Source organism: Hydra vulgaris, chromosome 14 (genome assembly GCF_038396675.1).
Source record: "Hydra vulgaris chromosome 14, alternate assembly HydraT2T_AEP".
Lineage (NCBI taxonomy): Eukaryota > Metazoa > Cnidaria > Hydrozoa > Anthoathecata > Hydridae > Hydra > Hydra vulgaris.
In genome coordinates, this window is record NC_088933.1 from 2,430,001 (window position 1) to 2,441,116 (window position 11,116).

Below are 11,116 nucleotides of genomic sequence, written 5' to 3' on the forward strand. Positions count from 1 at the left end.
TGGAATAGACTCAGTCGACCACGTTTCTGTAGCTTCTTTAAGTGGTGCCAAAATTTCTACTGCTCCCTCAATTGATTTCCACTGTGATGCACTGATGGTCTTTGAAGAAAAAATATCTTCATTTGCACATAAGCTGATAATTGCACTCTTTAGATGTAGGACAGAAGCCATGCAATCCAGTTCACTATTCCATCTTGTGTCAACAGATTGGCGTAACTGTCTAAAATTAATTCCTTGAGCGTCTGATTCTGATTCAAGCAACTCAGCTGCAACTGTTGACTGGTGAGTTAAAGAAGCCAAATCTTTGCATGTTTGCAACGCATCATCCATTCCAGCAGTCATTCCAAATGAGTCTCGAACTGCACATTGCAAGATATGATTGTTGCACAAGTATTGGTCAAGACGCTTTGACAATTTGACTGCAAATTTCATGTTTCTTGCCTGGTCGTTCACGCAGTACATTGGCAAATCAGCAGGCAAATTTAGTTCTTCTAAGAAAGAATCCAGCTTTCCTTTAATTAAGATACCTGTTTGTCTCCAATTTTCGTCAATAGCATGAAAAGTCCAAGAGATGTAGCTGTCCTGAGCTCTAGAAGTCCAAAGGTCAGAAGTAAATGCAGCACTTTTTAGATTTGGCGTAATCTCCGTTATTATGCTCTTCATTCCAGCTTGAACTTCTCTTAACCGAATTGAAAGCTTTCTTGAATATGTTGTTCTGTGATAAAGGCTCAGTTTAGGGTTTGCAATGTCAAACAATTTCTTGAAACCTCTTCCTTCGACTGCTGAAAAGGATGCCAGATCAGTGCAAAAGTAATCCAGCATTGCAGAGTCAAACTGTTTTTGAATGGAATTCTCTTTGTCATATTTGGACTTTGTTTCAAGCATTTCGACCATGGTTCGCTGTTTCTTCTTAGGAGGAGGAAGAAGAGAGTCGTCAGTTTTTTCAGAATACTCAAAGTAATCTTGGCTGTGTTTTTTTTCGAGGTGACGATGAAGTCCGCTTGTGTTTCCATCTTTTGTTTTCAAAGACTTTTTGCACGCTTTGCATTCAGCACCGTCACTTGTTTTTTGAAAATATCTCCAGATTTTGTTTTTTCTTGGTGACATTTTGATCGTTGAAATGAGGCAAGAATATTTCTTTTCAATATGAACAATATGTGTCAAGTTAAATTCCACTGGTAAACTAATGAAATTAAGTCAAAAGTGCACCATTTTATACAAAAAAGTTTTTGTATTTAAAATCTAATTAGAAATATTTAAAATCTAATTAAAATTTTTTAATTAGATTTTTAAAAAAATTTAATTAAAAAATCTAATTAAAAATTTAATTTGTTTTTGTCAAAAACAAATTAAATTTTTAATTAGATTTATTAAAATCACGGAGTCAAAAAATTTAATTATTAAAAAAACAAACTATTAAGCATTTTGTAAATTATATTAATTTTTAATTTGGAAAATAATATAATATATAAGTCTCGTTCTACTTCTCGCGAGAAGATTTCTATTTCTTGTTTCTCACGAGAAGTCCCATTTCTCACGAGAAACGAGAACGAGACGAGATCTCGCTCATGGTTACTTTGTGGAACAAAATAAATTTGGTTTTACCCACATCTAGAGAAAGTTTATTACTTTTAAACCACTCATTAATTTTCAATAATTGTTCGTTTGCTGTTTCAAATAGTGTATTAATATCACTGTGGGAATAAAAAAGATTGGAGTCATCTGCAAAAAGAATACAATTTAATAGGTCTGTTGCTAAATTTAAATCATTAATATACACTAGGAACAACAGTGGTCCTAAAATAGAGCCCTGGGGAACCCCACAAGTTACGGCAGTCGGAAATGTTTGTTTTTGTTCATAAACTATAAATCGTTTTCTATCTTTCAAATAACTTTTGAATCAAAGTAAATTGTTATTTTTTAAACCATAGTGTGCAAGTTTTTTTATAAGTATATTATGATTAACGGTATCGAAAGCTTTTGACAGATCAATGAAAACTCCTAAGGTAAAGTAGTTACTACTGAATACACTTGATATTAGATTTACTAGTTGAATCACAGCATGCTCCGTTGAATTTTTTTTTGAAACCAAATTGTTTTGAATACAGCATGTCGTTTTCTGATAAGTGATTCAAAAGTCTATTGTACATTATTCTCTCAAGTAATTTTGAAAAACAAGGTAAAATAGATATTGGCCTATAATTAGTAGGGTGGAGCTTAAAAATAAAAAAAATAAAAAACAAGTATTTTTGAAAGTTTTACCCTCCTAATCTGTTCTAATCTATTATAGAAACACCACAAAAAAAGTTTGAACAATAAATTCTTGTGTTTAGGGGTAGCTCAAGAGCTTCAAAATTTACGAAAATTATGAAAATTACATGAATTCTCAATTTATTTTTAACAATTTAGTTATTATTTTTCAACACAATTACATTGCAATCTCAGTTCAGTTTTAGACAGAGTTCATTGTTTCAGTTCAATAATTTCCAAATTTATTGTTTATATGGTACTTCAGACATAGTTTGTTTTCTGCTGTCAGGGTACATTCGACGATGATCCTCAACAACTTGCAGGAGCAATTGTAACTGCAATTCATCACGAGTTAACAAGCCGCTGTATTCCTGAATTAATGCAACTCCACGTTCAGCGTGATCATTTACTACTTTCAGTGACTTGACTGTTTCTTTAGCTTGCCTGAAATCATCTCTGTCCTCCCACAAATCCGGATCAACTTCGAGGAACCCATGTGGAAGTTCCATCATTCGGAGCAGAGTCATCGACTTAGCTGTGACAAAATCTTCCAAGTTCTTGTCTTTAAAGGAATCGAGAGTTACTGTAATTCTCTTGGAATGGTCCTTATCTTGCTCCTCTTTATTCTGCATTGCACTCATTATCAGTCTCTTGGTTGACGAACTAACCCGATCGTCGAAGAAAGCCAGCGTAACAAGTTCCTCCGACAGGTACCACAAATGATTGGAAAACTTCTTTGATGTTTGCTTTGAGATTGCAGAATAGATAGAGGAGTATTCAAGCAGAGACTTGAGCAGCAGAAAGTCGCTATAAGGAGCATCGGATGCTTGAGGTGCACAGATCCAGGCTTTCAAGTAGATGCGTACTGCAAACACACACACACATCGCGTAATCCTCTTTCTTCTGCAGGAGTCAGTTTGAATTGAGCCTTGAACATCCAGATCTTGAGACTGTATATGACCTTACTCATCCAGCGAGCATGATGCATTGCTCCAGGCAACATGAATCGCACTCCTCTGGTAGGAGCAGCGCCTAGAAAAATAATCACGAGTTCCAAGAATTCTTTATAATCATCTCTCGGCTGGTTCTGTTCAAGATGCTTGATGGCAAAATCGATGATGCTTTGCTTAATGTCTTCCACTAGATTTGCCACATTTTCTGCTGCAATCCCTGGTTCATATTTGGCCGTGTCTATGAATGCCCAGTATTCCTGGAAGCGCTTGAAGAGTTGAACTACGGGTGAGGAGGTGGCTCCCATACAAACTTGGAAGACTGCACCAATAATCAGTTCCATAATGTGATTCCTGCAAGCCAGCAACAACAACTCCTTCTTAAGTTTCTGCTCAAGGAGGACACAGGCACCAGCTATCCGACCAGTGTTAGAGCTAGTTGTGTCAAAACACATAGCTCGGATACTATCGGCTATGCCCCAGTCTTCAATGGCTCCAAAAACTGCAGCAGTCTCAGCCTCACCTGTTCCGGATGGAAGCTTGGCCACAGTGAGTAGCTGAGAAACTCCTTTTCCTGAAACCAACACTGGCAGGCGATCGACTTTCTCTTTTCCAATAAGATCAGGGACAAGCTTCCTGTCCCAGTCAACAAGGGGAACGTTGCCCTGAAACTCAGCCTTTATGTTTGCTGATCGCTGGACTCTGTGTTCAACTCTGTGTCGTCGTATCGAATCGCTGTTTAGAGCAAGTTCGTCAATGTTATGTCCCAAGCTTTTGGCAGTCTCTGCTATAACGAAAACAGCCTTGCGGTCTGAAACTTTTGTTCGATCCAGTGCTGCCGCGAGTTCAGGAGTGACAACTGTTTTTCGCCCTCTTTTTCTCTTCAGTGTCCTAAATGCTATGCCTCCAACAGCCTCCTCACATGCATTATTCTCAGTTTCCATTTTCTTCTGTTGTCCATTTTCTTCCATTGTTTTCTGTTGAACTGTTTTCCGAACCAGATGAAACCAGTTCCACTGAGGAATCTTCAAACTGTTTCATTTGTTGTCGCCTGGCAAGCATTTTCTTTTCTCTGTCTGACACTCTTTTCTCCTTGGCAGCAAGCTTTTCATCTACCCCAGCCATCGACCCTCTCCTTCCTTTTTCTCGCTGCGCTAATAAGAAATCTTTATCTTCTTGCAAAACTGATTTCACGTTCAGAGTATCAGCATGAGCGACATCAAAAAGATCATCGAGTATGGAAACAAAAGCTGACTCTCTTGCGAGTTTAGTTAGTGAAGCTCGTGCTTTGTTCTTCTTGATAAGACGCCATTCCTCAAATGACTTCTCTAGCTTGGTTTGACAGTTTTGATGTTCTCTCATCGGGATTCTAGCTTTCAGCCAAAATTTTGATATTTCATTGATGGTAACAGCCGACGATTGTCTTATGGTTTCTTTCAGTTCGAGATTGTGATGTAGGAAGAACCCCAGAGCCATGCGCAATGACGGCAACTTGCTTCCTGTTAATACGGTCACAGTGTCCCCAAGAAGATGCAACTGGTTTTGAGATCTTGTTGCTTTTGCCACAGACGGCATTTTAGATCAGAAATTAATCTGGAAAAAAATTAGAAAAGGCATTTTTATCACTTGGCTTTTGGAATCACGAATTTTACTATTTTTAAACTTGAAACATTAAAAGCAGTTACTTAGCACTGTTAATTCAGCAACAATTGTACTAAAAAATTAGAGCAATGCCTCAATTAATCAAACAAATATTTTGAATTTCCCATACTGCCGCAACAATTTTAAAAATATTTAGGCTCAACTAGTCAACCTAAGATAAACCTGTAATCTGTGATACTACTACATTATATAAATTTCAAAATAATTTTATATAAATTTCAAAATAATTTTATATAAATTTCAAAATAATTTTATATAAATTTCAAAATAATTTTATATAAATTAAAAAATAATTTTAAATACCTTGTTTGTTGTAGTCAAGTGTTGATGAAAAAATAATCAAATTTACAAAAATTATTTCAATCATTAATAAGCAGTATAAACAAAATTTTTATTTCTTGTGCATAAAAGCAAATGGCGGTCAGCTTTGGTAGTCTGTTGCACTGCCTCTGACCTGTGAGTCTGTTGCACTGCTTCTAACCTGTGAGTAAGTAAGGTAACCTTCAGTGTCATGTAAGTTAATTTTATTAGAAAAATAAAAGTCACTAAACTGATGAATATTATGATTTTAATGATAATTATGTCACAAGTTTAGTTTATTTTTGTTTGAATGAACAATTCCAGCTATTATTGATTGTCATGATGGAAAGACTAATAAAGGATTAAAACAACACAGCTTGTAAAATAAATTTTACACTGAAAGAATACAATTATGGACCCATCTGAGTCCCCAAGACTCCGCGAGTCTGATGGCAGAGTGCTGGAAACTTCACCATCATTGAGCTACCTCTAAATATTCTTCAATTGTGCTCATATTTTGTCTGAATTATTATTTCATAAATAGGAACATAATTAAAGGGTAAGGAGATCACATTTCAAAAGTTAAAAATAAGCTCCACCCTAATAGAGATATTTAAGTCATCTTCGGACTTAAATATTGGCGTGATTCGAGCAATTTTTAGCTTTTCAGGGGCGAAACCTGTTTTAAGTGAAAAATTAAATATGTGAAATAACGAGTGTTCTATTATATTATATACTGATTTTACAACATTAACGTTAATTTTATCAAATCCAGCACTTTTGTTAGTTTTAAGGTAAAAAAAAGGCGGTTTGCAATTTAACTAGTTTTAAATTAGGTTCATCCATAACTTTATCGTAATTTTTTAAATAAGATTCAAATGGTGTTGAATTTATAGGAATTTTTAATGCCAAATTCGGACCAGTATTAGTAAAGAAGCTGTTTAGTTTTTCAGCAATAATTGATTTATCATAAATTGTGTTTTTATCAATTGTTATTTTTTTTGGCAGAATGTTTCTCGCATAATTTTTTTTTTTCCTAATATTTTATTTAATTACACTCCATTTTTTTAGTGTTTCCGGTTGCTTTACTTAATAGCTTTGCATAATAAAGCTTTTTTGAGTTCCTCTTTCTTTTTTCAAATATATATTTATAATTTTTATATGTCATTTCGTTTTTATAAGTTGTTTTTTTCAAGTACTTATCATATAACTTTTGTTTTCTTTTTGAAGATTTTAGTAACCCGTTAGACATCCATGGAGTAAAAACAGTTTTGGTTTTAACAATAATTTTTTTTTCAGGAATTACTTGATCATATTGCTTGCAGAATTTATTTAAAAATAGATCATATGCGTTGTTAACGTCATGTGACTGCACCAAATTTCATTCAACGTTGTCCTTTAAAAGACTTTGAAATTTTTTAACCGAGTTTTTATTGATCTGTCACCTAAATAAAATGGATTGAGAAGAAATACTGTTAAATAGTATATTATTAGTAACTAGGAATGTTGGGAAATGATCCGATAAGTCAGTTTTGATTATGCCTGTGTAAAGACGGTTATTAAGATGGTTATTAGTTATATATTCTCAAGATGTGTAAAAGAGTTGTTAGTCACTCTCGTTGGATTGTTTATTGTCGGGATTAAATTATTTTGAAGAAGAGTATTTATAAAATTGTTAACATTATTATTGGAAGCATGGTTTATTAGATCTATGTTATAATCCCCAACTAAGTAGACATGACTTCGGGTTTTATTTATATTTGTTAAGAATGGTTTAAGATGAGTTTTAAATTTTTTTAAGCTAGTAGATGGAGGTCTATATGTGGCATTTATTATTATTTTTTTTGTGGTTTTATTTATTAATTCAATGCATAATGACTCGCAATCTTTTTCATTTACACAGAGATCATGACGTAAATTATAACTAATTGAGTTGTAAACAAAAGTACATACACCCCCACCAACACCATAACCACATGGTTGATGAACTGATGAGTAATTAATTAGTTCAAATTGAGCATTTGTTTCACCACGCTTTCACCAAGTTTCCTTTAGACAAATAATTTTAAAATCGTGTTTTAATTCATCCAACAAAAATCAAAGACAAAATTTTTATTCAAACTTCGAATATTAATGTTTAAAATTGAAAAACTATTTTTATTTTTTGAAGATATTGAGAAGATTCAATAACTGTATAGTATTGGTTTTCAAATATTTTTTGATTAAAGTTATAAGAGTCATCGACGTTACCGAGTGGGATATTTTCAACTAGAAATTTAATTATATATTTAAGTCTTCTTCTATTTTAAAGTAACGCATATATAAATAAACGCAAAATAGTTAATAAAGTAGTTAGCAATAGTTAAAAGAAAAGTGATAAACCCTAACTCTTACTGACATGGATTTCTTTCGTTTTCTTAGATACCCACTCACGTACAATCAGCTTATCATATGATATGTATGCAAATTTTCCCAGCCCCCGCTCAATTTTCATTTTTCTCTAAGATCTTTTCTTATAAAGTTCGTTTCGAAGCAAAATCTTCGTTTATGTAGATATTTTCACCTTTTAATTTAGAAGAATTTTTTAAAATTTCTACCTTATCTTTGTACTCTTACAGCTTAATAATAATTGTGCGTGGTGTTTTTGCATCTCGGCGTCCACTACGATGCGCTCGTTCAATTTTCACATTTTCCACCCCTTGAGTCTCCTCAAAAAGTTTAATCGCTTTTTTATAGGTCAAAAAGGTCATCGAAAAAAAGGTCAAAAATAATATTATATTTTTTATATAATATTATTTTTGACCTTTTTTTCGATGAATTCCTCGTAAAAATTTAAACTTTCCTTTATATCAAATGCATCCTTTTCCAATCGTTTACTTTTTTCCATGCTGTCATTTATGTTTGTTTGAGCTTTTTGTTGTCGGTCGCTCGTTATTTTTGCGTTCGCACTGATGAGTTTAAGAATACTTTCTTCTGGTTGTTTTATTATTAATACTATATCTTTTTTGTAATCCGTAAACATTTCCTTGAACATTGTTCGAATTTCGCTAATGCCATATTTAATAATTAATAGCAACTTGTATTTTTACTTTTAAATTTGTATTATAAAAAATAAATTTCTTCGATCAATAAAAAACACGTCTGTTCACCGTAAAAGTAAATGCGGATAATACTTGTTCTCAAGATTTTACTAATGCCTAATCAATCAATCAATCAATTAAGGCCCGTTTATAATATTCAAGGCCCGTTTATAATAATCAAGGCCTGTTTAAAATATTCACGGGGACTCTCTGTTGTCTCATAGTGATTGTGGGACTCGATGGTTCTACAAATAATTTACTTGCCATATGAGTAGCTTGTTCCCAGAGAGCACACGACGCTGGAATAACGTTGAAATAACATTGATTGACGTTGATCGACGTTGATCAACGTTATTTCAAAGTTATTCCAACGTTTTTTGCCCCGCTGGGTTGGTAAATTGCGTAAGTTTCTTTTTCAACACTTTTCCGTAGATGGTTGAAATCGTCAATTATTTTTTGAATGTTACTGTATGCATACACAATATCAGTTATGCGCCCTTGTAACCTCTCTGTTATATACGACAACGGGTGAAGTAAGCAAAAGTACAAAGTTATACAAAGTAGTACAAAGTAAGTACAAAGGTACAAAGTTATAATACCAATTATGAATTCGAACTTAGTGAGTGCATTAAGGAGTGAGTTGGCCTCTCTTTTCCCTTGTGCACCCAATCCATACTAAACTCTATATTGAACTGTTTAATATTAGAACGTATTCCTAAAATAATCTTTAATGCCTCTGCCATAAATGGTATAGCTAAATAATAGTGTTCCTATGCGGCATCTCTTTCTGACCATCTTTTTTTGCACATTCCTATCAAAATCTTTTTTCTTTCAGTTGATTTACAACGGATCTCTGCAACATGCTCCAGCAAGTGATCTCTTTTCAGAGAGGTATTGAAATAAATGGATATATTTCTGTATAACTCCAAAATGTTATCAATGATTGGTATTTTTGATATTGCAACAATTGATAAATTCAAACTATGTGAGCTATAATGTGTTACAATTGCTTTTGGTGATCTTTTTAATGTATAGCTGACAACACCTTTTTTTACAGATTGCATGTTTGGTGCGCCATTGTAACACTGGTGCGCCATCGTAGCACTGGTGCGCCATCATAACACTGGTGCGCCATCATAACACTGGTGCGCCATCGTAACACTGACCTCTACAAGAACTAAGATCAGTTCTACTTTCGCTATAAAATTTTCATCAAGCTTTCCCCAATATGTTTGCCTGTTATTCTGTCGAGATTCAAAAAGTCAAGAAATACTTCTCTAATTTCTTTTTCTCCGTTTACGTATCTCATACATATTGATGAATTTGTTGGTTTGCCGTTGTTACCTCGTCTGCTGAAATCGAATGGTAATTTGTAACTTTTTCATTAATTTCATTAATTTGCCGCTTTTGTATACATTTCTTTCCAATTATATCAATTAATTCATTTTGATTCTTGGGGCCAAGGTAGCTGACATCTTTGCGTAATGGTGTTTGTATACGTGCATAAAGTTCAGCGTTATAGCGAGCTATTTCTTGCACAATTGCAAGAAAGTTTCCAGGCCTGCCTTTTTGGTCTGAGTTTTCAATACACTTTTTATAAGTTCCACGAAATGTAAGTCCTTGTTTCCCCATCAAATGCACTATTTTACCTAATGTTTCAACAATGTACAAGTACATTTGTTGTCGGTTTTTTAAAGTGCCATCGCTTTGTAAAGCAATGGTTTGTCTTGGATCTTCAAAACGACAACAAATGCCATTAGCTTGTTCGATAGCTTCGTTATGGTATCTATTGCCTATATGTAGTTATTGTTTCTATAAAACATTGTGCCATTCCTTATATCCACAGTTAAAAGAAGCTCCCAAAGATTTATTATAATCCTGCTTTAGAAATAAAGTGCAGGATAAGCAGTAGACTGCGTCTTCACTTTTGCTGAAGAAAAATCCATCTTGTAAATATTCTTCTTTACTAACGCGCTTGCAACCATGTTTTAATGTTTTGGGAAATTGAAAATGTATCTTCTGTTTTAAGTTATTCGTAAACATTTTGTATATTTAATGTGGGGATAATTCTTCATTTCCGCGCAAGAGTTTGTCAATATAATATCGTTTTTCTTCTTCTTCAAAATTAAATTCGTTTAAATTTGTTTGGTCTACTTCGCATGACAAGCTTTTGTTAACATAATTATCATCTTTAATGACTTCTTCTTTTTCTTCTACTTTGGGTTATGTTCTTTCGGTTACATTTTGAGAACTGTCGATAATAAAAAACACTTGAAACGTAAGTAATTAATAATAAACTTTTTAATTATTAATTACTTACGTTTCAGTTTAATTTTTAAGTAATTAATAATAAAGTAATTAATAATAATCTTAAACTATACCAAAATTAAAAAAACTCGCGTAAACATAACAATAAAAACAAGTAATAACAAAAGTAGTATTATGAAAAAATTTAACTTATAGATAATATTTATATCTATATCTAGTTAGTCAAACTAATCAAACTAATTATTATAAAAGGAAGATCAAAATAACTTTTTTACTTTAAATATCCTAACGATTGCATTTCTTTGCAGCATTTTGAAGCTCTTTTCTATCAGCTGCTCGTTTCCTAATTTGGTTAGGCATGTTAACTTTATCGTTTGGTTTTAAAAGTGAATTAGTATTAGTAGAGAATTGTCATTACATTATAAACTCTGGAAAGACTATATTTCATTTTTCGTTTACAAAAGATTTTAGAATGCAATGACTTACGTTTGTGAAACAATACAGTAAAAATTGTTTCATGAAAATGATTCATAAAAATCAAATCATAATCATAAAAATTTTGATTAAACATTTTGAAAAGAGTTCAGAAATAATTTTTGGCGTCAA

General features: G+C 32.9%; 1 protein-coding gene across 1 annotated transcript in view; it reads right to left on the reverse strand.

Moving 5' to 3' along the window:
* The window catches only part of LOC136090820 (E3 SUMO-protein ligase ZBED1-like), a 1,782-nt gene extending 675 nt beyond the window's left edge, over positions 1-1,107 (reverse strand). The window contains exon 1 of the mRNA XM_065817795.1: positions 1-1,107. This exon is cut by the window's left edge and continues 675 nt beyond it. Within this exon, the coding sequence (XP_065673867.1) occupies positions 1-1,107 (1,107 nt within the window).
* Positions 1,108-11,116: the final 10,009 nt, after the last annotated feature.